The 26,552-nt window shown below is 41.6% G+C and overlaps 2 protein-coding genes across 4 annotated transcripts in view; one reads left to right on the top strand and one right to left on the bottom strand.

Moving 5' to 3' along the window:
- Positions 1 to 5,560: 5,560 nt before the first annotated feature.
- Positions 5,561 to 10,742, bottom strand: ZNF830 (zinc finger protein 830). Its single transcript, XM_070562550.1, has one exon. The coding sequence runs from the start codon at positions 10,740 to 10,742 to the stop codon at positions 9,624 to 9,626; it is 1,119 nt and encodes a 372-aa protein (XP_070418651.1). The 3' UTR covers positions 5,561 to 9,623.
- A 59-nt stretch (positions 10,743 to 10,801) lies between these two features.
- CCT6B (chaperonin containing TCP1 subunit 6B) overlaps positions 10,802 to 26,552 on the top strand; it is a 32,315-nt gene continuing 16,564 nt past the window's right edge. For 2 of the 3 annotated variants that reach the window (XM_070562547.1, XM_070562549.1), the window contains exons 1-8: positions 10,806 to 11,047; positions 13,280 to 13,343; positions 13,905 to 14,039; positions 17,356 to 17,529; positions 19,732 to 19,835; positions 23,858 to 23,968; positions 24,120 to 24,279; positions 26,039 to 26,121. In XM_070562547.1, the coding sequence (XP_070418648.1) occupies positions 10,911 to 11,047; positions 13,280 to 13,343; positions 13,905 to 14,039; positions 17,356 to 17,529; positions 19,732 to 19,835; positions 23,858 to 23,968; positions 24,120 to 24,279; positions 26,039 to 26,121 (968 nt within the window). In that variant the 5' untranslated portion in view covers positions 10,806 to 10,910. Of the gene's footprint in view, positions 11,048 to 13,279; positions 13,344 to 13,904; positions 14,040 to 17,355; positions 17,530 to 19,731; positions 19,836 to 23,857; positions 23,969 to 24,119; positions 24,280 to 26,038; positions 26,122 to 26,552 lie in introns of all 3 variants that reach the window. The other variant, XM_008533121.2, reaches the window with a different exon arrangement.

Raw genomic sequence — 26,552 nt, forward strand, 5'->3', positions numbered from 1 at the left:
CAGCAGGCTATCTGGAGACAGATCCTGTCGGGCCTTGTAAGCCACTGTAAAGATGTTGGCTTTTATTGCAGGTGAAACGGGAAGCTAGTGGATTCTGTTGAGCAGAGAAGTAACATGATTGTGACTTAGATTTTAACAGGATGGCTATCACTCTGGCTGCTGTGTAGAGGAACTGAGAGATGAGTTAGGTAGCTGCTGTAAAATTACAGGGGAGAAATGAGGGCAGCTTGGGTGGGAACAGTGAAAGTGGTAAGAAGTAACCTGAGGTTCATGGACCCCTAGGGGATGTGTGGATGGACTCAGGGTTCCCTGAAATTTTATATAAATATTTGTGTGTAAGTGCATTTTTGCAGGGAGAGCATTTATTGGAGTCCCAAGGTAGGTCCATGATCCAAATCAAGAACTATCTTGGTGACAAATGAGCAGGCTATCTCCTGCCTGTTCCTAGTTGTTCAAAGTCCCATGATGGCGTCTTTCTGTCAGACCTTGACCCTAAGTCCTCCAGCCACTGATGTGTTTGTGAGCCTCTCAGAACTTCTGCCACTCCCTTTAAGACTGTAGCATCCTTGACTTCCAGTTTAGACTCATCAGGATTGTTAAGAAGAAGAAAAAATCACAGGGAAATGGGTAGATTCTGTTCCTATTTTATGCAACTTGCTATGGAAGCTTGGCGGCCACAGGCAGGAACAGAGAAAATGCTTCACACCTTCCTAGAGATGGTGCAGGGCACTCATGAGGCTAGTTTGAGCTCATGGATTCCTTTTTTAATAAGCGCTGGTCTTTGAATCACATAAATCTCAGCACTGAGAGCTGATTTTATGGTTTGGTTTGCTTAATAGTCACACAATTAAAGTATGTTGTAAAAAACGGTACTGGTGTTTGCCAGGATAAATATTTAAAAGGGAACAGCTGTAGGAAGATGTCATAATTCAAATCAGCTCATGGCTCTTCATTCTCAGTAAAGCTGTACAGATTGGTTCTTTTTTTTTTCTTCTTCTTCTTCTCCCCAAAGCCCCCCAGTACATAGTTCTATTTTCTAGTTGCAGGTCCTTCTGGTTGTGCTATGTGGGACACTGCCTCAGCATGGCTTGATGAGTGGTGCCATGTCTGCACCCAGGATCTGAACCGGCAAAACCCTGGGCCACTGAAGCACACTCGGCCACGGGCCGGCCCCTGGTGATTAGTTCTTAACCAGAGGGGTGTTTTGGCCTCTCCTTTGAATATCCGTGTGCTGCAGCTCTCAGCTTGGGGTAGGAGAGAGCCGAGAGAAGTTGAGTCCAATGTGCCTCTGGGAATAGCTGACCCTTGGCATAGAGACAGGGACTTCGGGAGGCAGGGTTGAGGTCACAAATAATGGAGTGAGGGAGCCTCCAGTCTTCCCTAAACTTCTAGGTTGGGTTTTCTAGTATGGAGTCTTGGTGGTCATGTTTTTTAGGAGGCAAGTTAATCATTTTCAAAGGGGAAATTTATTTTACAAAGCTATGAGCCTATTTGGGAAGCAAACTTAAGTTCTGACTCCTCCCCTGGACTCTGGGCTGGTTGGTAGGCAGCACTGATGACAGTCGGTTTTCCAGCTCTGGTGTGGTGGCAGAGGTTGAAGACAGGGTTAAATACTTCCTTCCTCTCTTGTCCCTCATGCCATTTTCTTTATACCAGGAGAGCCCCTCTTCCTCTTTTCTCCTCTGGGAGCTTCCACACAAACCCTCTTACTGAAGCCTTCCAACCATGCAACCCACTGTGCTCTCCGTCTCCTGCCTTCAGCTCTTGTCCTGGTCTTGGTGATTGTAAAGGAAAAAACTGTATTGTTTCCATTTACATTACACTCAATACTCTCTGAATATTACTTAACTTTTGACACCAGACGTGTGGGTTTTCCACATCAAGCAATTCTGTGACACCTGCTGGGTGTCCTACAATTTAATTCAATTCGGACACTATCTACCTGAAGTTATTGTCAGATCCCACAGGTTAAGGGCTCAGTCCCACAAGACTGCCCCCCTCACTACTTCACACACCAATCGCAAGTCCAGGTTGTTACCTGTGCTTCTGACTGACCAACTATAGATCAGGGCTTCCTATGACCCCCTCCTTGGGTTCGATCAATTTGCTAGAGCGGCAACAGAACTCAGGAAACAGTTTACTTACTAGATTGCTGGTTTATTATAAAAGGACGTTAACTCAGGAACAACCAGATGGAAGAGATGTGTAAGGCAGGGTATGGGTGCGAGCTTCCATGCCCTCTCCAGGCCTGCCACCCTCCCAGCACCTCCACATGTTCATCAACCTGGAAGCTCTTGAACCCCATCCTTTTGTTTTTTATGGAGACTTCATCACATAGCCATGATTGATTAAATCATTGGCCATTAGTGATTGAGCTCAAGCTCCAGCCTCGTCCCCTCCCTGGAGGGGGTGGGTGGAGCTGAAAGTTCTAACCCTCTAATCAGTGGTTGGTTCCCCTGCCAACCAGCACTCATCCTTAAGGGGTTACCGACAGTCACCTTATTAACGTAAACTCTGGTGTGGTTGTGAATAACAAAGGACAACTTTATCACTCTTATAGCTCTAATCACATAGGAAATTCCAAGGGTTTTAGGAGCTGTGTGCCAGAAGCTGGAGGAAGGTCAAAATACGTATTTCTTATTTTAAACCACACTATCACAGTGATAGATGTAGGTGGGAGGGTCCTTAGGGAGTACCCAGACAGTGTAATACCTAGAGAGGGTAAAACTAAGGCGTGGGGAATAAACTGACTAGGAGGATACCACATAGCTAGTGAGTGGGGGAAGTCAGGCCCTAGACTTTTTTTTTGGGAAGCTTTTAATTTTCCCTTTTCTCCCCAAAGCCCCCTGGGTACATAGTTGTGTATTTTTAGTTGTGGGTCCCTCCAGCTGTGGCATGTGGGATGCTGCCTCAGCATGGCATGATGAGCGGTGCCACGTCCTCACCCAGGATTTGAACCGGTGAAACCCTGGGCCACCAAAGCGGAGTGCACAAACTTAACCACTCGGCCACCGGGCCAGCCCCAACACTTCCCTAATCTTAATGCTTGCTATTTTGGGGCATCCTCTCCCATTTCCCACATGTCATTCTTAAATACTACAGAGAATATTGGGACTGGGAATCAAGTTACATCTATTCTTACTTTAGCAATGAACTTGCTGAGTGATCTTGGGCAAGTCATTAGACATCTAAAATGGAGGTGAGAATAGTTGTTTTACTTCTCTCGGGGGTGCTGAGGCTTGAAGAAAACTGATCTGAAGGTTGGTGAGTAAACAGTACTCTCACTGTGCAAATAGAAGGTCATGTTAATAATGGTGCAGGGGAAGAGTAGGGAGTTTGGGATTATTGCCTAGAGCAAGTTCCTTCACTTCTGAGCCTCCAGTTATTTATTTGCAAAATGAAGATATTATATACCATACAGGGTTGTTGTGAGGGTCAGAGATGGTGTATGTGAAACCTTAGCATAGTGCCAGATACATGGTAGGGATCCAATGAATGGTGGCTATTACTAACAGTAACCTGACAGGCTGGTTTGCTCGATACTCTTATAAACACATTTGGCAGAACAACAAGCAAACAGAGAACGCACACACGAGAGTTACAGTAACCAGCTCCATCAACTACCCAATCAAGTGTGGTCCTTCGAACTCCCCTAAAGGTGATGGCTGGCTCCCAAGTGCACTTGAAATCCACCAAATGCTGTTTGCAAAGTGGAGGTGCAGCCAGATGGAAGTCCTTTCTTCCTCTGAGAGACTGGGAGAGTCTTCAGTGAAGGACCAGCTGAGTGCAAAGGCTCAGTCTGAAATAGATTTGACTGCCAAGTGACAGGAGTGAGCCAAACGAAATGGCGATGGCAGAGAAAGGGACTGAGGGCTGAGCAGCTGTGAGGCAATGTGTACTTGCTGACTCTGATCTTACTCTGCTACCAAATCACTTTATTCCTCCTTTTTTCTGCTGAAGAGGCCGCTAGGCAATCTGGGCTCCCGACTAGCTCCTGCTGACATATGGACATCCCTCTTTGCTTGTTTGGTGCCATGAGGAATTCTCAGTGGCTAATGCAAGGTGGCCCACTGCACTCTAGACACTGTTGTGTATACCTCCTTGCACTGATGTTCAGAGTAGGTAAGGGCTTCATGTGCCAGAGAAGGGAGACACAGGAAAAGATTTCTTAGCCCTTTGTTTAAGCTGCTGAATTGACTTTTGTTCTGGTTCCAACTTTCATGAGTCAGCTTGGCCTTTTTACCACTTTTCCAAGCAACTTCCCACTATGTGGGTATTATTCATTCGACAGATATTTATTGAGTTCTATTATGTACCTGGCATTATTTTAGGTTGTGAACAAGACAGACAAGCTCCCTGCCCTTGTGGAGTTTACATTCCGGTGGGGAGAGACATACTTAATGTACAAACAAGCTAATTTAAGACAGTGATGTTTCATGAATTCATAGAATAATGTGGGGAGATGGCTGGTCAAGTCATCTGAGAAAGGGACATTAGGGCTGAGAATTGAATGATGAGTAGATGCCTGCCATGCTATTTGAAGTCAGGTTCCAAGCAGAGGGAACCACAAGGTACAGGTCCTGACATGGCATGGTTGAGGAACAGAAAGTTAGCCAGGGAGAAGTGGGACACAGAGAATAAAGGGGGAGAGTGCAGCAGATAAAGTTAGAAGATAGGACACAAAGTGGGGGCCCATGGGTCACATTCAGCTCACACGGTGTTTTGGACATTTCACTAAACACAAAAGCAATCTTGACTTGCAATTTCTCTTGAAAGTTAAAAAAACTTGGCCATGCCAGGCCACTATTCCTGAGTGATAACCACTGCTTTTAACATACGGCAGTTATGCTCTCCTGCACCCTCTCATCCCCCTTTACTGGGCTTGTTGTCATCAGTTCACAGGTAGTAGACATTCAAACTAGCAGAGTGCCATGCAGGCTTGATAAGGGCCTGGATTTTCTTTCTTTCCAAGTGTGATGGAAGCATATAATGGTTTCAAGTGACAGAGTGACTTGACCTAAATTTTTAAAAGATCACTGTGACTACTTTGTTGGTAACAGATTGTGGCTAGTAGCGTTGGGAGGGACCAGGCACCAATTAATGCAAGAGATGTTGGGGGCTAGGACCAGTGGAGACAGAAAGGGGACAGATTCTGGGCATATCTTAGTGGAGGGCTGCCAGGACTTAACTAGTGCATGGGATCTGGGGGATAAGAAAAGGGAATGAAGAACGACTCCCAGGAGGAAGGCCAAGGCCGGGGGTATAAATTGGGAGTCATCAGTATATGGGTGGTATTTAAGCCCATGGGAATGGATGAGATCACTGAGGGAAGAAATGTAGACAGAAAACAGAATGCAGAGTTTAGAATTTTTTTTGGTTCCTGTTCAAATTTAAAGCTTCTAAATTCCTGGTATCATGCAGCCTCCTAGACTCTAAGTATTAAAAAGCCATGTATCCAGCCACCGTTCCTACCCACGTGTTTACTCAAATCCCCTTACACAGCATCTAACCAAGTAGCTAGCCAACTGGTACAACATTAACGGCAAACAGACTATTTCCCTCAAGACCTTCCATTCTGTGTTTATTACAAAGTCTTTTTTCCTTATATCAAAGTTTTACATAGGTGAGCATATATATATCTCCAAAAAGGGATAGGGTTGAGAGGGAAATTACACCAAGACAACTGGGACTATTCTGGGCAAAACCTGTAAGTAAAAGTAACAACGCTCTAGCCATCTCTTTCTCCAGATAGTCAACCAAATGACTTAAAAAAATCTCAAAGGTGAGCCGCCACTTATCTCATGGCAAAATTAAGGATTTGGAGTTAAAAGAAATCTCAAGAAAACCATCTGCTCTAATTCCCTCATTTTAAAGAAGAAATTAAAGGGCATTAAATTATGAGCCTAAAATCAAGTTAGCATGTCAGTAGCATGGGGCAGACCAGATACTACTAGTAGAAATACTTTCACCACACTTCAGTTTATAAACCCCTTGCACATGCATGTGTCATCTGACCCTCACCACACCCTGTGAGGTATCATCATCTTTTTAGGAGATAGAGCTAAGGTTCAGAGAGGTGACTTGCCCAAGATCACCAGCCATTAACAGGTCAAACGGGATCTCAAACCTGTGTCTTGTTTTCTATTGTCAATCCCCTTGTTCTTTCCAATACTGCATACTAATCAGGTGATTGTTGCTATTAAAGGTTTTAGGCCTAAATTATGTTTTTTTCCCTGCAATTTTAACTCCAAAGCCTCTTTTTGTTCCCTGGTGTGTAAAAAGCAGTCATTACTTCATCATTACATGAAATACGTGTGAAAGCATTTTGTAAATTGTGAGGCACTGGGCAAATGTACATTTGAAGGCTAGTTAGGAGATCAGCATTTTTTTTTTTTTTTTTTACCAAGTTAGGGGGACCATATTAAATTGGTAAGTGAAGTGGGTGGGAGGATTACATTTGTAGCATTTACAATAATCCTAATATATTGTTGGCTGAATTAGGGGGTTCTCTAAAAAGAGAACAAGTGACTGGACGAAACCTTTGGGACTAATTCTTACAGTTTGGGAACACTGATGGTATTCACAGTCTAATATCAAAATCTATTTGACCCAACTCAGAGGTATAAAGGAGCTCTCCAATACGCGGAGGATCAGGAAGGATCCAGTAACCCCTGTAGCTATTTAACAGATTCCAGATCCAACAAGGATTCACTTGATTTTGGTCAGGACCCCACCACTCATGCTCTGTATCCCAGAGCATTGGGAACAGATTTTGAGACCTTTCTGGCCCTCCTAAAAACCCGATGGGGTTTAGGTTTAGTAACACATATCTGGCACTCCTTAAGCTCTCCTTTACCTGTGTTACAATTAAGAACTCAACAACCTCAAGGATACTTGTTAAAGTTCCAACTCCTCAGAGTTAGGCATTCAAGACCCTCCACAAAGTTTCACAAGCTACCTTTCCAATCATAACTTCCCCTGTTGTCAGGAATGATCACTCTGCCTAGGTAAATTGGTCTGCTCCCTACTTCCTGAGTATGTTTTATTTTTCCACCTCATCCCTTTCTCTTTAAATCTGCACTATTTATGGTGGCCGTTAGTCACACATGGCTGGTGAGTACCTGAAATGTGGCCAATCCAAACTGAGATATGCTGTTAGATACATCGATTTAAAAGATGTACGACCCCTAAAATGTAAAATATTTCATTAAGAACTGGGCCCACCCTTCAAGCCCATCTTTGTACTTTCTCATATTCTGAAATAATAAAGCAGCAAATGATAGAACACTGAATAAATGTGGTGTCATACATTTGAGGCAGGTAATGCCCTCGTCATCAAACTGAAATGACTATCACCTATCAGCTGACACCTCAAGAAAGCAGACTTCTTGCCAAAGGCAGCATAATTAATATGCTCAATAAGTGTTAGATAACTTTTAGGCACCCACAGTAAAAACCCCCAAAATCCTTGAATTCCATCTTTATCCCTGTTTTTCTTCTACTTCTAGTTACTAAAATGTTAGCTCTTCCTGTGAAATTCTTTCAACCCTATTCCTTTTTTCTCAATCCATACCTAATCAGAGTATTGGTCACCTCGCTTTAAAATCTAGTTTACAAGTAGTCTCTCAGCTTCCTTTTCCCCTACCCATGTTCATTACATCCTATATACTGCAACTGAAATAATCTTCCATGACATTTTTTTGCACATATAATTCGTCGCTCAAAAACCTCCACTTTTCCCACATTGCCTACAGGAAGAATTTCTTGTCTAGCATTCAAAATTTTTTCATACCCTATCTCTTGGTCCTCTCCTTCATAAAACCTGGGCTTTAGGGAAACTAGGCTGAGTTTATGTAGAGCACTTAGAACCTTGCCTGGTCTATTCTGTAAGAACTACATAAATCTCAGCTGTTTTATTACTGCTCACTTTTATTTGCATAGGCTATATCCATTTCTCTTTTTTTTGGTGAGGAAGATTGGCCCTGAGCTAACATCTGTTGCCAATCTTCCTCTTTTTTTTTCTCTCTCCCCTAAAGCCCCAGTACCTAGTTATAGGTCATTCTAGTTCTCCTATGTGGGATGCTGCCAGAGCATGGCTTGATGAACAGTGTGCATCCAGGATCTGAACTGGCAACCCCCAGGCCACGAAAGCAGAGCATGAGAACTTAACCACTTGGCCACAGAGCTGGCCCCGCTGTATGCATTTCTGTGCCCCGGAACACTGCTAATTCCTTTTTCCTATTTAAATACCTCTATCTCCAAAGGGAGGAGTGATTTAAACTATCAATGACAATCACAAGCCGATTGCCACTCCTGGAGAAAACAACTTCTATATCCTTCCTTCAATAGACAGAAGCTGTTAACTCTGAACTCTAATTTACAACAAAATGTAATAACATTTAAGATTGGATGGAATATAAATAAAATGTAACATTTTTTTTTTAAGGATTGGCACCTACCAACTGTGGCCAATCTTTTTTTTTCTTTCTTCTGCTTTATCTCCCCAAATCCCCCCTGGTACATAGTTGTATTATCTTAGTTGCAGGTCCTTCTAGTTGTGGCATATGGGAGGCTGCCTCAATGCGGCCTGACGAGTGGTGCTATGTCTGCGCCCAAGATCCGAACCCTGGGCCGCCGCAGCAGAGTGCGTGAACTTAACCACTTGGCCACGGGGCCGGCCCCTAGCATTTCTTTCACACAGTAGATAGTAAACTTGTGGAAGGTGTTATTTAAAGAAAAAACAAAGCCTGAAAAAATAAATATGACTTCTGGATTTAGGGCAGTGGCTCTCCAACTTTGGTGTACATTAGAATAACCTGGAAATCTTTCAAAACTAATACAGATGCCTGAGCCCCACTCCAGATTTATTGACTCTCTTCAATGGTAGGGCTCGGGCACATGAATTCCTTAAAAGCTTCATAGGTGATTCACGTGCATCTTTTTAAAGCTTCATAGGTGATCTTCACATGCACCTACATCTGGGAATCACTGGTTTAATCAAGAGAAACTTGGGGTTAAGGAGGCTGCTCATGTTTGCCACGTATTTTACACCACATTCTCCTTGAGCATGTTTATGAAACAGAAACAATACTCGGAGAACGAATTAGCCCCGAATGACTTAGGTGTTTATGAGTAGTGTTCTTAAAAACAAAAATGCAAAAACAAAACAACCTTCTCCCCCCCAACCCTCTTGAGTTTGTTTTAGGGGATCAGAAAAGACAAAGCCATATACAACCCAAATACCACACTTGGTTTTCATCTAAAAGCTTGTCTGTTGGTCTGATTTCTATTAATTTGTAAATTTCAAAACAGAATTCCTTAAGTAAATATATATTTAACTATGTACAATATTTACAGTTTACAGGTTTTACAACTGAAAAGTGTACATTTAAATCCGTAGGTGTGTGAAAAAGCTGGCATTTTAGTATAATACTTCAAAAATTTCAAAAAAACTTTTACCTCAAAAATATTTTACACTGGTTTCCCAAAGTACTATCTTCACATGCTCATTGTCTCTTAACAACCCAGTTAGGTTACCAAATCTCCAAGCATGGCGGAACCGATATCACATCGAGAGACGCACTTTTTACACAATCACAGAGGGTGCAGAAATCTTGGAAACCCTATAACAAAGCCCCTTTCACCCTCCAATCCTGAGACAACAAATCCTGTAGCTCTCCCTCATCATCGCTGTCAACGTTCTCCTCTTCCTTTTTCTGCAGTTCTTTTATGGTCAAAACCTCTTTCAGCTTATTCTTTATTTCATCCTGGCGATTCCGCAGCTTTTCCACCCGACGGTAACACTCTATCTGCTCATCGATCTCCCCAATCTGCCGGTCCAACCGTCCCTCCTCATCCTCTTCAGCAACGATGGCTTCGGAAATCGTGTTGACCTGCCTCATGGCTTTTTGAAATTCGTCCCACTCTTTGTCCATCTGATCCTTGGGGGCATCAACCTTTCGTACCCTCGCATCTATCTCGGGGTCGTCGAAAAAACCTTCCGGTAACGCTTCCGCGGTGTTTTCTCTCCTTTCCACTACTTTTTCATGTATTTCCGCTTTCTCAATAGACCCTGAATGAGGAATTAAAGGGGCCTTGGGAGGATTTGTGTCCGCGAAATCCCTTGGCAGCCTGCTACTTGTTGCCTCCCGCGAGGAGGAAAGCGAGTATTCCCTGCCCTGTGCGTCGGCAGGCTGCTTGCTGGCGTCCCCTCTTTTTCCTTCTCCTCCTCCCCCCTCCTCCTCCTCCTCGTCTTCATCTTCATAATCAGGGAGTAAACCGAGTCCCGAAGCCTTACTGAGGGCAGCTCTAGCAGACTCCTTTCCTGCTTTGTCAAATTTGGTGGGCAAGGCAGACGTGGAGGGCTGTACCTGAGGCACGGCGGAGGCCTTCGCTCTCTTGGCGTCTTGGCTCTCCGCATCCGGCGCCCTCCTCTTGGCCGGCTGAGGCCCTGCGCTGGCGGACGGGCCCTGGGCGGCTTCCCTCGCGCCTTTCACCTCGGCCACCTTCTCTCGGTGCTGCTTTCCCAGGACGTGAGTCTGCCACAGGAGCTCGCTCTTCACCGGGGTGTTACACAGGGCGCAGCTCAGCTGCCCCAAACGGTTGTACTTCGCGAATGGAGATTCTATGCGTTTCCGGTTGGTGCTCAGACGCTGCTTCTCCTTCATCAACCGCCGTAGTTCATCCTGATTCACCACTCGCTTCCCTGCCGAGGTCCGACCGGAGGCGGAGGAGGACGCCATCTTTGCGCCCTGGCCCAAGGCGAGCCTGGCTTCCGTCCCGGCGATGCCTGATAACGTCACTTCCTCTCCGGGCGGGGATTGGCTGAGGCTCGGGAGCGTGAGCCGGCGCGCGGCTTTGCATCTGAGTCGCGGCTGCGGCGGCTCGCTGGCTCTCTCAGCGCTCCGGCCATGGCTGCAATAAAGGCGCTCAACTCCAGGGCGGAGGTGGCGCGGGCCCAGGCGGCCTTAGCCGTCAACATAAGCGCCGCCCGAGGGCTGCAGGACGTGCTGCGGACCAACTTGGGTCCCAAGGGCACCATGAAAATGTGAGGCGGCGGTTGGAGCGGCGGTTAGGGCGCCGGGCTTTGCTGGGGGCCGACGTTCTTTGGAGAGGGCGGCGCGGTGTGGACGCACCTGTGGGCCTGGTTCCCCGCAGCCTCACTCCGGCCCTGCGGTCATCCCTGGCTTGGTGGCGGAGCAGGAGAAACGCCTCCCCGAGGAAAGGGCCCCACGAGGAGGGCTGTGTCCCCCGGCCCCTCACCCCCATTCGATATGGTTCATCTGCAGTTAGTTCATTTAGTGTCTCTCATGAAACAGAGGCCATCCAAGTCCCCTGCTCTTTGAGACTACATGCACTTAGTTTTGGTTTTGTATAGCGGTGTGTTGTAGTGGAGAGGGCACGGGCTTTGGAGCCTGGCAGGCTTGGGTTCAAATGCAAGTTCCCCTTCCAGCTATGAGTCCTGAGACAAGTCACTTGAACACTCTGTGCCTACAGGTCTTCATGTCTATTCATCCTTTCAGCATATGTTTATTTAGCACCGTTATTTTCTTTAGAAGAGACTGAGGGAGACTAATGAGGGCAAAAAGGTGTAAGAGGAGAGAGAGGCTCAGAGGAATGAGCTAAATAATTTTAACAGTAAAAGAGGACACTTAGGTAGTAACTGGGATGCTGGGAATACAGATGGCAAGATACGGTTTCTGTTCTTAAGGAGATCCGGTAAAGACGAATGTGCTAAATATATATTTAGATAGATATATGATTATTCTGAGGGAAGGGCCTAATTACTGATGGGAGAAGGAGAAAGGAGAAGCGTCTCAACTTTTTTTGTGGACTCTTATTCAGAGCCTCATTTACTATATATTTTTTTGAAAACTCCAGCTGAAATTGACATAAGGTTGAAGAAATTCACGTGAACAGTTCGGTGGCATTTAGTACTTTCACGCTTATGAAATCATCACCTCCTTTACCTTTAACCACAATCACCTGACTGACTACAGCCTGTCATCCTTTCAAAAAATGCTGTCTTTTAGAAAAAGTATTTTATTGAGGTCATATTGGTTTATAATATTGTGCAATTTCAGGTGTACATTATTATTATATATCAGTTTCTGCACAGACTACATCTTGCTCACCCCTCAGAGTCTAGTTTTTATCTGTCACCATACTTCCCCCTGCCACCACCACTAATCTGTTCTCCTTATCCGTGTGTTTATCTTCCACATATGAGTGAAGTCATGCTGTGTGTGTCTTTCTCTGCCTGGCTTATTTCTCTTAACATAATACCCTTAAGGTCCATCCATGCTGTTGCAAATGGGACGATTTTGTCTTTTTTTATGGCTGAGTAGTATTCCAGTGTATATATATACCACATCTTCTTTATCCATTCATCAGTTGTTGAACACTTTTGATAAGAGTCTTGAAAAATAAGTTAGAGTGCACCAGTTGGAGAAGGGAGTAAAGGCCTTCTAGATAGAGTAACTTTAGGAACAAGATAGCACCGTGGTATAAATCCAGCAGAAACAAAACCGAATGATGTATTTGAGGGAACCACGAGATTTGCCCACAAGATTTCACTTAGTAGATGAGGCAGAAGAAATAGATATTACCCATATTGGGAAAGGTCAACTATGCCATTGTTAAATATTTTGGATTTTACCTCAGAGCTGTTGGATAACATGAAAATCATTGAAAGATTTTTGATCAGGCAACTGATTGAGTCATATTACCTTTTAGAAAGATATGTGCAGTGTAGTGGGTAGATTCAAATTCAGAGATAGCAGGATTCTAAGTAGGCCAGACTACAGATGATGATGACTGGAAATGGAGAGGAGGGGGTAGATTCAAGAGACATTTAGGTTGTAGAATTTATAGAACTTGATGATCTAATAAATGTAAGGCATGAGGGAAGAAACTAAGTTGAGAGAATGAATGGTAACATTTCACCAAAATAAGAAACCTGCAGGAACTTTACAAATTTGTAGTGTGTAGAGTTCCAAGTACTCTTCTTTGACCAAACCGCGGTTCACAACTCTTCAATTGCTCTTATCCTTCGACTTGAAAATGCTCCATTTGGAATGAAATCGCCATAGCAGTCCATCTGGGAGAAGTGATTCTGTGGGCCGCAAATGGTGGTGCTTGCCGTGGTACCTCCCCACGGCACGATGGGGATTTTCCAAGCCCAGTTCCCTTTAGTGAGGATGGTGGAGTGGCAAGCACTGGGAGTGTCTCACTTGACTCTTGCCACATGAAGTTAATAACATCACTGTTTTGTGAACAGGCTTGTTTCTGGTGCGGGTGACATCAAACTCACCAAAGACGGCAATGTGCTGCTCCATGAGATGGTGAGCTGATGCTGCTGACTTTAATAAGCCTTAATTGAGAATATAGCACAATTTGTATATCTTGAAGCCAAGGCTGTCAGTTAAATACTGCAATTATGAGCTATGCTTGTTAGATTGTTGGATTAAACCTCAATAACAGTTTTTAAGCTGTTTTCAAATCTTTGTTTAGTTCAAGCAGTAGCTTAGGGATACTTCCAAATTAGTTACATCTTTTAAAGGCACTGAGTTATGTTCTTTGTAATCATGGAAAAATAAAAAATCCTTTGCAATTTTAGTAAATATATTCGTCTTTGAGATTGAAGGATTTAATCTTATTTTCGAAATGTCGTTGAGTTCTGAAGCAAAGACTCTTATAAAATGTTCAAACCTCATTCGTTCTAAATGTTTAACTTTTGGTCCTGACATTTATTAAGTATTGATGATACAAAACTTGTGAACTTGTAGAATGAATTTTATGTCATTTCTTGATTTTACTGTTGACTCTTAGGTTATCTTGTTTTTGGCAAACTATTCCTTTATCTTATTCTGTCTCTTTTTTAATCTGTTGCTTACCTTTTCCAGCAAATTCAACACCCAACAGCTTCCTTGATAGCAAAAGTAGCAACAGCCCAGGATGACGTTATAGGAGATGGTACTACTTCCAATGTTCTAATTATTGGAGAGTTACTAAAGCAAGCTGATCTTTACATTTCCGAGGTATTAGAATTTCATAGAATTCACATTCATGTGGTACTTTTTTTTTAATGGAAAGTTTTTTTTCTAGTGAAGTGGTTTAATTTTAGAGGGGAAAAGTTAACTTTTATCAAGATATTTTTAGGTAATTATAAATGGAAATAAGAACTTTTGTCAAAATAATTCCTTTCATTGGAATTATATACCTCTTTTTAAAATGAAATATTTAAGATATGTAAAAAGGTAAAAAGTTAGTCATGTACCCATGACTAATGACCTAAGAAAGAAAACATCACTGATAAAGTTGAAACCAAATTATGCACTTTGTGAAAAATAACTGGAGAAAAATTGTTGAAGGTTGTCCACATTGTGAATTTACCTATTTTCTAGTTTTATTTCCCTTTATAAACCATCTGCTCTTGCCAGAACTCCTCCATTCACCAGCCTCTGAAGTCACTGTATACATTTCTACCTCTGTGCCTTTGTTCAGTCTCTATTCTTTTCTTAACATTACTCATCTGTCTTCTCTAATTAAGTATTTGAAATTTTCCTCTTTTTTGAGGAAGATTAGCCCTGAGGTAACTACTGCAAATCCTCCTCTTTTTGCTGAGGAAGACTGGCCCTGAGCTAACATCCGTGCCCATCTTCCTCCACTTTGTATGTGGGATGCCTACCACAGCATGGCTTTTTCCAAGCAGTGCCATGTCCGCACCCGGAATCTGAACCGGTGAACCCTGGGCCGCCGAAAAGCGGAACGTGTGAACTTAACCGCTGTGCCACTGGGCTGGCCCCGTGAAATTTTCCTCACTTTTGTGTACTATTTCAGCAAAGCATAACCTGGTCAAAGAGCTAAAATTATTACTTCTTTGTGTTTCACTGTTATTGGGAATTCTCTGTTAATTCAGTACCTGCAACTTAACTCAGGATGCTTTTGGCTATAAGCAGCAGAAACTTGACTAAAAGTCACTTAAACAATAAAGAAATTATCTCCTGTAACAGAATATAGATAAGGCAGGCTTCCAGGGTTGGTTGATTAAAAAATTCAGTCACTCATCAAATACCCAGGTCCTTTCTGTCTCTTAGCTCTTCCACTTAGAGTGTGTTTCATCATAAAGGTTATGTCCATCCTGAATATAAGACTGTCAGAGGAAATCAGGGCGACCTGCTTCCCTTAGCAACCCTCAGCAGGAGAGGGCGAGAAAAACTGTTCACCCAAATATGGAATATAAGTTCTTCCTTTATATGATTGGGCCAATTTTGGTTATATGTCCATCCCAGACCAATAATGGTTTTTAGGGGAATTGACTTAATCTAATCAGGATCCAGCCCTTGAGCTAGGGATAGGGTCAGCCTCCTCTGAAGCACTGGAGGAAGAGAGAGAGATACCTAATCAAAATTAGGGTTGGGATAGGAAGAAGGAAGTTAGACAAGGGGCAGATGCTGACAGACATTGACATAATTATGAAACTGTGTGGCAGTACAGTGATAGGGCTAGGCACAGGATGTGATGGAAACACTGATGAGGGGGGGATGTCCTAAACTCGCCTGAGGTAGTCAGGAAGCACTTTCTGGAGGAAATAAGGCCTGGGCTAAATCTTCAGGATGAGAGGAGTGAGCCAGACTAAGGAGGGAGGAGTAGGGAGGGAGCCTGATGAAAGAGTGAGGGGTAGGGAGAAGGGCATTCCAGGCAGCAGGAACAGCAGGAGCAAAGGCACAGAGAAGAGAAGCAATGTGGTATGTGTGGGGAGCTACAAGCATTTTGGTGTTGGTGGAGGGGACAGTGACGTGGACAGTAGTGAACAGGCTGGGGAAGAAGGTGGGAGCCAGATCACGGAGGGCCTGTAGTATACCAGCCACGAAGGAGCATGTTCATACTAACATATTCATGAGTGATAGGGTCAGATTGGCATTTAAATATTTGGGGGACAGTTTTAAGGGAGTCGAGACTGGAGGTTTTCACAATAGTCCAGTGAGAACTTGTGAGGTCCTGGACCCAGGAAATATTTTGAAAATGGTTAATGACACAGGCTGTGGAGTCAGGCCTTGTGGGTTTAAGTCCTGGCTCTACCTCTTACTAGCCTGGTAATCTAAGGCAAATTGCATTACCCCTTTAAGCCTCAGTTTCCTCATCTGTGCAACAAGAATAATAATACCACCCACTTCATAGTGTTGAGAGGAATAATTAAATAATATATGTAAAGCCCTTTAGAATAGTGCCTGGCAGAAATGCTCAATAAATGTCAACTTTTAAAAATTATTATAGGACTGATGTAAAGGAATGGAGGAAGGGTATAAATTAGACCTAGTTCTAGCTTCAATAAGTTTTATGTATTATTTTTCAGAATAAACAATAGTGTTTTTTAAGAAAAAATGTTTTTGTTATAATGTCAGACCTACAGAACAGTATAAGAATATCCCAAAGAATAATATTTCTCTCTCTTTCAAATGTATATGTAGTAATGTACATATTTTTTTCTGAATGGTATAAGAATAAGTTGCAGACAAGATGATCTAAATATTTGTGTATATTTCTAAGCCAGGGAATTCTCTTATATAACACAGTATAGTGATCAAAACCAGGAAATTAGTATTAACATTCACACACTGATACAGTACTGTTATCTAATCTGCATATTTTATTCAAATTTCATCACTTGTCCCGATAGTGTCCTTTATAGCAGAAGAAAATCTAGGCTCGTTCATCGGATTGGTTGTCATGTCCCTTTCGTCTCCTTTAAGCTGGAGTAGTTCCCGAGCCATCTTTTGTGTTTCATGACATTGCTACTTTTAGAATACAGGCCAGTTATTTTGTAGAAAGTCCCTCAATTTGGATTTGTCTGTTTTCTCGTAATTAGACTCGGGTCATGAACTTTTGGCAGGAATGCCGTAGAAGTGCGGTAGTGTTCTAATGCAGCATATCAGGAGGCACGTGATGTCTATTTGTCCCATTACTGTGGTGTTAAGACTGAACATCAGCGAAGGTGGTATCTGTCTGCCACTCTTCAAATAAGTGCTGGTATTTTGCATTAAAAGGAGTCTTGTCTTTTGTGCCTATTCAGAAGGGCACCACATGACAACGTGTCATAATTTTCAGAAATAGAAAGGACTTTTGTAGTTTTTTGCACTGGACTTAGAATTTTTCCGTAAGCTTGAGATTGTTTCAAATATGAAGCACTGAAACATTACTTTTATAAATTAACATGCATGTACTTATAATTAGTGGCATTGATGTGGGTAACATTACTTTTTTTGGACATACCTATTAATGGGAGAGGATGGTTGCTTTTACACTGGATGACTTATATATTTGATAATTTATAGTTTTATGTTGATGTAATAGGGCCTGCACCCTAGAATAATAGCTGAAGGATTTGAAGCTGCGAAGATAAAAGCACTTGAAGTTTTGGAACAAGTTAAAGTTAAAAAAGAGATGAAAAGAGAAATGCTCTTAGCTGTGGCTAGAACATCTCTACGAACTAAAGTTCATGCTGACCTGGCTGATGTCTTAACAGAGGTATGTGATTGAGCTTTTGCATTCAGCACGAGTATAGCCAAACACATGGTGATAGTTTTCTTTTTCCTATAAGATAATCAACTATTGCATGTGGCTCTTTTGGAAGTAAAATAAAATATGGAAGACAAACATTGCTGGTCTTACTTACAGACTAGATCTGATTGGTGAGCACAGTGTGAGCTCTCATGTGAAGCCTTCTCTTAAGTTAACTTGAAAGGTGGAAGGGGCTTGGCTGCCTATGGATCATCCCGCGTGGAAGCCATTCCACGGCTGTGGGGTGATGGACTGGTCTCTGAAACCCAGAGGTCCACACTTATTATGTGAGGTGACACATGGGGAAGCTGTTTTGGTAGCATGCCTTGTAGTTAAGGCTACCACCTTAATGAAGCATGATTGACCTGATAATATTCACATCTGGGAAACGCATATTTGTTTTGTTTATTTCTAACTGTAGAATGTGTGTAATATAAGGACAAGATTGGGTATTTTGGGAAGGCTTTTATCAGGTGGCTATAGTTTGATGATGTCATCATTGTTCCTCAGCTTTGCAGTTTCTTTTTTTTTTTTTTTAAAGATTGGCCCTGAGCTAACATCTGTTACCAATCTTCCTCTCTTTTTTTCCTCCCCAAAGCCCCCCAGTATATAGTTGTGTACTCTAGTTGTAGGTCCTTATAGTTGTGCTATGTGGGACGCCGCCTCAGCCTGGCCTGATGAGCGGTACTAGGTCCGCACCCAGGATCTGAACCCGCAAAACCCTGGGCCGCCAAATCGGAGCGCGCGAACTTAACCACTCAGCTACGGGACTGACCCCTGCAGTTTCTGAAACCTGAATTTATTAGTTTATCAGGAATGATGAGGTTATAACAACCAAATTCACAAGTCATCGACATATGAATCAGAACGCTATCTTACTAATTTGCTTTGAGAAATATAAATACCAAATGGACTGGAACACCTGAATTGTTTCTGGTCAATTCTCTTTATCAGTAGGAAACCTACTTGGGAAATCAAATTAAGATTAGAGAGTTTCTTGCTGAGCAGAGTCCAAATAAAGACTCTGCTGGATTTTCTGCTATTGCAGTACATATGTCAAGTGGCCCAGCCTCTTTGTGCTCTCTGGTTAGGGCCCATTCTCTTCTGGAGTTACAGAAACACTGATACTTTCACCATGATTCCCTAGGCACCAAACCCAAATATCATGTTACCTCAGGCCGACTTTCCTAAGATACAGTTTTTTTGCTTTATTTATATTGTGGAATGGTTATACTGTAGCTCTTAATTTCTGTAGTCAGTTATTTTCATGTTACTTTCTGAGCTAAGCAATAGGATGTGTTGTACTGTGCTTCTCAAATTGCATGTCCCTGGGGATATCTGGCAGACTAGATGAGACATGTCTTTCTGGAGTGTTAATTTTACTTTATGATTTTGGGGAAAAGCATTATTTTCACATTAAAACAAACCTGTATATTATGGTTTGATATGGAAACTTTTCATGATAAAACACAAAACTTAAAAATTTTTTGTTGTTGGGGGCCAGCCCCTTGGCCAAGTGGTTAAGTTCGCACATATGCTCTGCTTTGGTGGCCCAGGGTTTCGCCAGTTCGAATCCTGGGCACGGACATGGCACTGCTCCTCAGGCCATGCTGAGGCGGCGTCCCACATGCCACAACTAGAAGGACCCACAACTAAAAATACACAACTATGTATCTGGCGGCTTCGGGAGAAAAAGGAAAAATAAAAAATTTTTTGTTGTTAGAACCGGCAAAAAAGCTCTTCCCTTAGATTACATTTCCTTCTTTTCATGTGTCCTTTTCTTTTAAGGTGTCCTTTGGTGGAAAAGTGTGAGTAGTGTTAGTGTAGTAGGAAGAGCAAGGGCTGGCAGTTAAAGATGCCTGAATTCTAGTCCTGGCTCTGCTGCTGCCTGTTGGACCTTGCTTTAAGACTGTAGTTTCTTAAAGGCTTATCTTAGTTTCCTAAAATAAAGGGTTTGTACCTGATGATCTCTGAAGTTCCTTTAGGCTCTAAGGTATCCATTGCCATTGGTTATTTTTAGTGTCCACGACAAAGTGGTGCTTTTTGGCCTTGCCCTGTATTTTGGACCCTGAAGCCCTTTACCTGCTTAGTCTGGCGATAGATTACTTGAGCCAGTGTTTTCTTTTAGAAGACCAAATAATTTACTGTTCTCATTCACTTCTCTTTCAGGCTGTGGTGGATTCTGTTTTGACCATTAGAAGACCGGGTTATCCTATTGATCTCTTCATGGTGGAAATCATGGAGATGAAGCATAAATCAGAAACAGATACAAAGTAAATTACATAAACTTTGACAATACATAGATTCTAGAATATTTGGTTATCTTCAGCTATTTTTTCATTAATTTCATTGGTTACTTTTATGCAGCATCAATCTATTCATTCAATATACATTAATTGGGTACTTACCACGAGCTGGTCACTGTTTTAGGTGTTAGGAGTGAAGAGTAAGCAAAACAGAATTTCTTTCTCTAAGAAGCTTGCATTACTAGTTGAAGGAGATAGTAAACAAACGAGTGATAATAAATGCTATGAAGAGGCTGGAGTAACTGTGTGTGAGCATGTGTGTGATTTTAGAGTGGTCAGGGAAGGTCATTGTGATGAAAAGCTAAACTAGAGAGCTAAGGAGGTCTCTGAAGAAATAAGGGAGCTAGCCATGTGAATGTCTGGAAGAGGAGTGTTCTAAGCAGAGGGAATAACAGTTGAAAAGGCCCTGAGGCAGAAGCGAGCTGGGGTGTTCCAGTGTGCTGACTCAGAGTAAGAGGAAAAAGCAGTAGGAGATGAGGTCAGAGAGGTAGGAGGGGCCAGACAATTAACACTGTCTGAGTAGGTGTGGACTCAGGGTGTAGCATCCTGTTGATTTTGGACTTAACTCATTTTAAACTTTCTATTATATAAAATTCTAAACATATATAAAAGTAGAATAGTGAACTCACACATGCCTTTCACTTTGTCAATTTTCAGTATATGGCCAATCTTATTTCCCCTTATATTCCTCTTATATACTCCTCTTTCCTTGCCCCTGCCCCAAACCTGGATTATTTTGAAGCCAATCCAGGTATCATTTCATCTGTAAATACTTTCTTATTTATTTTTAATATATGTGTGTGCGTCTTGATTTATTTGTAGAAGTTCTATTTGGTTCTTTCTTAAATCTGCCATGTCACTTTTTATGGTGTCCTATTTCCTGTAGATCTTTCCAAACTTGCCTTTTATTTTTTTAAACATATAGTTCATGTCTGATAATTGCAATATTTAAGGTTTTGGCTTATCTATTTCTCGTGTTTGTCATATTTTGCTGGTTCTCACTCACTGTGCTTTGTTTCTATATGTGCCCTTCATTGTGTTTGAAAAAAGGATTTATAGAAATAATTTGAGACCTAGGAGCAGGTGTCTTTCTGCCTAGAGAATTTGAATTTGCTGCTGCAAGGGACCCAGGGACAAGTTTAAATTAAATCCACAGCTTGAGAATACCCAGTTGTTGTGAATTCTAACTGCAAGTCCATGTGAGGGCTGCTGACTTCTAGTTCATCCATCTGGCTTATACCCTGAGATGTAGCCCTTTGGGGTTCCAGCTTAATGTAAAGAGAGTCTTCTGTTAGACTCTCTACCCTGGATGATCCCTGAGTTTTTAATTCTGCTCCCCTCTCACAGCGAGGCCATTGAAACCAAAGTTCAGATTTGCTCACATTGTCAGATGACTTTAGGATGAGTGCCTGCACCTCTCTGCATGCCTCTTGGAGTTCCTGTTTTGTTTTCAGTTTGGAAAGGAAACTCTTTTGAAGCTCTTTACTATTTTATGACCATCCAAAGTTTTTAAGGTTTTCTTTTTTTAACCCAGCATTTTTAGTTGTTTTGGTAGCCAGATTGGTCAGAATGAGCCTAGCATTGCTGAGGACAACAGGTTCTTGATTTATGTTTTAGAAACATCTCTATGGTTGTTGTGTGGAGGATACAGTGTGGAGCAGCGTGCGAGGTGCAAGGACAGAAGTAGGAGACCAGTTAGGAATCTGTTGTAATACAGGGAGAGATGGAAATGGTTTAGATCGGGGTATGCTTAGAAAGAAGGAGCAATAGGATTTGTTGATGGTTTGACATAGGATGTGACAGAAACAGAGGAGTCAAGGATGTCTCTTGGGTTTTTGCATGAGCAGCTGGAAAAATAGAGGCACCATTTCGTGGGATGGAAAAGACTGGGAGGAGCAGGTGTGGGGAAATAAATGATTGGGCATGTTATGTTTTAGACGCATCTCAGGCATCCATGTAGAGATGCTGAGTAGGGAGTCAGATTTGTCGAGTTCAGAATAGAGATCTCAACTGGAAATACATATTTGAGAGTCATCGGTATATTGATGACTTAAAGCTGTGAGAGTTCATGAGATCATCTGGGAAGTGAATGTAGATGGAGAAAAGAGCAAGTTCCTGGATTGAGCCCTGGAAACTCCAGTGTTTAGAAATTGAGAAGTTGAGGAGGACTCAGCAAAGGAGACTGAGAAGGGGTAGTCTGAGAAAAGAGTAGTGTTCCAGAAGCTGAGAGAAGAAAGTGTGTCAAGAAGGAGAGCATAATCAGCTATGTCAGATGCTGCTGGAAGTCTGAGTAAGTGTTTTTGAACTGAGAATTGACCATTAGATTTGGAAAACATTTAGTTTTTTGGTGGCTTCAATGAAAGCTGATTCAGTAAAGGGATGGCTATGAAGGTCACATTGAAGGTGGGCTCAAGAGAGAATGGTTAGGGGAGAAGGGATGCAGAGGTAGACAACTCAGAGAGGTTTAGCCATAAAGGGGGGCAGAGAAGTGGGGCAGTAGCTAGTTGGGAATATGGGAATGGGATGGAAGAGGAAGACTTCTTTGTTTTGAAGATGGGAATGATTATGGAATGTCTGTATCCTGAGGAGAATGCTCCTGTAGGCATGAAGAATTGATGTGGGAGAAGGGGGGACAGTGCGGGAGCAGAGAGGGGAAAATGGAATATAGTACACAACTGGAGGGGTTAACCGTGGAGAGGGACGTGGACGTTTCATTCGTAGGAATAGGAGGTTCAGGTTCAAGTGCAGGTGGATTGCTAGAGGTAGTGACGGGACAGGGTTTCTGTTTCCTCAAAGAAGCAAGGTCATTTGCTGAGAGTGAGGACGGGGGAGGAGTGAAGGAGACTTGAAGAGTGAAGAAAGTTGAACATGTAGTTAGTTTGTTTCTTCCTAAATAAAACATCTTCGTATTCAGTTAGGAGATGGAGTAATCTAGTTAGATTAAAATTTTGAAGACTTCCTTGTAATTATGTTTATTTAAAAACTATTTCTTTAATGTATAACAAATATTGGTTATAAAAGATTCATAAGTAGAAATGCCATTCCCTAATTGGGTATAAATGAATTTTAAAAAGTTATAAAATGATTTACTCTTGGAAGAACATTTGAAAAACAGGAAAAAAAAAAGCCTCCCCTCAAATTATCTGTATTCCTACCACCCAAGAATAACCCTACTCTTAGTTTCCTTCCATTTTTCCTTTTCAATGCCAAGGTGCTTATTATTTCAAAGAATAGTAATAATTATGTCTTGTATACAATTTGTCATTCTCTGCTTATCAGCTACCCCTGTAAATATTTTTCCATATTTTTGCATAGTTTTCATGACCATCAATAGTTACATCATTATTTGCTGAACAATACCCTATTTTGGACATTTAAATTAACAATTTTTAGTTGATCCATATAATTATTTTCTTTTTAACCTTTTTTTTTTTGAGGAAGATTAGCCCTGAGCTAACTACTGCCAGTCCTCCTCTTTTTTTGCTGAGGAAGCCTGGCCCTGAGCTCACATCCATGCCCATCATCCTCTAGTTTATATGTGGGACACCTGCCACAGCATGGCGTGCCAAGCGTTGCCATGCCCGCACCCGGGATCTGAACCAGCGAACCCCGGGCCACCAAGAAGCAGAACATGTGAACTTAACCGCTGCACCACCGGGCCAACCCCCCATATAATTATTTTCAACAATTGTTCCTAAGCAACTCATTATGTGCTTACCTTTCATTGCTTGATCAGCTGTGTCATTTGTTTGAGCCACATAATTTAGAGAATAATGCTGGGTTGGCTTTTCATTGTGACTTCACAGTCACGCTGTCTTAAACTAGATTCTTTTTCCTAATTTTACTCGTTGAGTGTTAGGCTTAAAGTTAGTGCAAAGAAGCAATGTGTGCCCTGGCAGTTCTGTTACAACTTTAAGAGTAAAATTCTAATTTTATGCCAAATTTTAGAGTGGATATTCAAAATAAGAAACATTACATATTTTTAATAGGTTGATCAGAGGATTAATTTTGGACCATGGCGCCCGTCATCCAGATATGAAGAAGCGAGTAGAAGATGCGTTTATCCTTATTTGCAATGTATCGCTAGAATATGAAAAAACGTATGTGTGTCAGTTACTCTTTATAACTTTTAAAACTGTTTTTTGTAAAAGAGTTTTTAATCTCTTTCTTGCCTCCTAAAAGTGAACTCCTTCTGCCTTTTCCTCTTATTTCTCCCCTGCCTTTACTAGCTTGTTTTTTTTATTCTTTTAGAGAGGTGAGCTCTGGTTTCTTTTATAAGACTGCAGAAGACAAAGAGAAATTGGTAAAAGCTGAAAGAAAATTTATTGAAGATAGAGTACAAAAAATAATAGACCTGAAAGACAAAGTCTGTGCTCAGTCCAATAAAGGATTTGTTGTCATTAATCAAAAGGTAAGAAAGAAACTTTAGATTTTAACTGTTTGTAAATGTTCTTCGGGATTTCTCAAAGTGTGGTGTCTGGACCCCTAGGAATCCCTAAGACCATTTCAGGGGGTCTCTGAGGTCAAAACTATTTTTATAATATTAAGATAATGCCTTTTATGTGTGTTGACATTTGCAGTGATGATGCAAAAGCAACAGATAAAACTGCTGGCACCTTGGTACAAATCAGAGCAGGAGCACCAAACTGTGCTATGAGTCATCAGATTCTTTATTGCCATACCATCTCATACTTGCAGATTAAAAAAAGGCAGTTTTGGGGCCGGCCCAGTGGCGCAGCAGTTAAGTTCGCACATTCTGCTTCGCAGTGGCCTGAGGTTCGCCGGTTCGGATCCCTGGTGTGGACATGGCAGTGCTTGGCATGTCATGCTGTGGTAGGCGTCCCACATATAAAGTAGAGGAAGATGGGCACAGATGTTAGCTCAGGGCCAGGCTTCCTCAGCAAAAAGAGGAGGACTGGCGGTAGTTAGCTCAGGGCTAATCTTCCTCAAAAAAAAAAAAAAAGGCAGTTTCATTTAGGAATGTTTGATGAAGTGGTAAAACATTAATTTTATTAAATTTGATCCTTACATATGCATCATTTTATAATTCCATGTGACAAAATGTGAAGTATGTGCAAAACACTTCTAGCACATGTCAAAAAATAAGGTTGTCTTGAAGGAGAGCTCTTGTATAATTGAGTTGCAAGCTAAACTAGCCACTTTTTTCATGGAATGCCATTTTTACTTGAAAGAATGACTATCAGACAAGCTGTGGTTCTTTAGACGAGAGTATTTGTAGGTTTTTCTCAAAAATGAATGAAGTGATTTTGTCAATTCAAGGAAAACAATGGACAGTGTTTGTTGCCAGTGATAACATTTGAGCTTTCAAACAAAAATTAGGATTTTTGAAACTTGTATCTGCCACTGTGAGCTTGACAGCTTTCCAGTACATAAATGACTTTTCTGATAGTATTAGTAAATGTGATATTTTTGATATTGTATAACCATGAAATGTGTCAAAATTTGGAAGCTCTAACTTAGTGAAGAAATATTTTCTAGATAACCGAAAAATACCTGATTTAACAAAACCATGCATGGATAAATAATCCATTCAAAGTGCAAGATAGACAAAGGGGTTGTAATGTGAGGGAGTATGACAAGGTCATTGATATGGTTCCATATTCCACATTGAAACTAACCTTTAAGAGACTATCACTTGTTGAGTTTTGATATAGTGTCAAAGAAGAATATCCACATTTGTCTGATAAGGCTATTAAAATAGTCTTCCCTTTTCCAATACATATCTGTGTGAGGCCAGGTTTTCTTCATATACTTTAATCAGAACAGCATATCACCTGACATTGAATGCAGAAGCAGATGTGAGAATCCAGCTGTTTTCTTTTAAGACAGACATTAAAAAGATTTGCAAAAAAGTAAAAACAGTGCCACTGCTCTCACTATACATATTTTTTTGTTTAGGAAAGTATGGTAAGTTTTCATTAAAACTCTTATGTTAACATGAAATGAGTTTATTATTATTTTAAATGGGTTAATCAATATTTTTAAATTTCCCAATTTTAATTTATAATATAAATATTATAGATGCCACTCACATAAACAAAAGCTCTTTGGGCTCTTAATAATTTTTAAGAGTGTGAAGCTGAGACAAAAATGTTTGAGAACTACTGGCTTAAAACACACTTGTAAATTTTGTGCTAATTTGATTACAGGGAATTGATCCATTTTCCTTAGATGCTCTTGCAAGACATGGCATAGTGGCTCTTCGCAGAGCAAAAAGAAGAAATATGGAAAGGTAAGCTTGCAGATAGTTATGTATCCTAAGTTTTTTAACAGATTAAATTGAAATGATCCCATGTGTATTCCTTTTATCCTATACGTACATGTTGTTGAGCAAAATAGTGTACAAATTCCAAATTTTGTTTTTAATTTCAGTAAGTAATGGAACTGTCAAAAATCAAGATTGTGGGGCTGGCCCCGTGGCCGCGCGGTTAAGTTCGCACGTTCGGCAGCCCAGGGTTTTGCCGGTTCGCATCCTGGGAGGGGACATGGCACTGCTCGTCAGGCCATACTGAGGCGGCATCCCACATGCCACAACTAGAAGGACCCATAAGTAAAAATATACAGCTATGTACCAGTGGGCTTTGGGGAGAAAAAGGAAAAATGAAATCTTTAAAAAAAAAAATCAAGATTGTTAACCTATCTCAGAACTTTGTTGAAGTACAG

The sequence above is a fragment of the Equus przewalskii genome, chromosome 10 (assembly GCF_037783145.1).
Source record: "Equus przewalskii isolate Varuska chromosome 10, EquPr2, whole genome shotgun sequence".
Classification (NCBI taxonomy): Eukaryota; Metazoa; Chordata; class Mammalia; order Perissodactyla; family Equidae; genus Equus; species Equus przewalskii.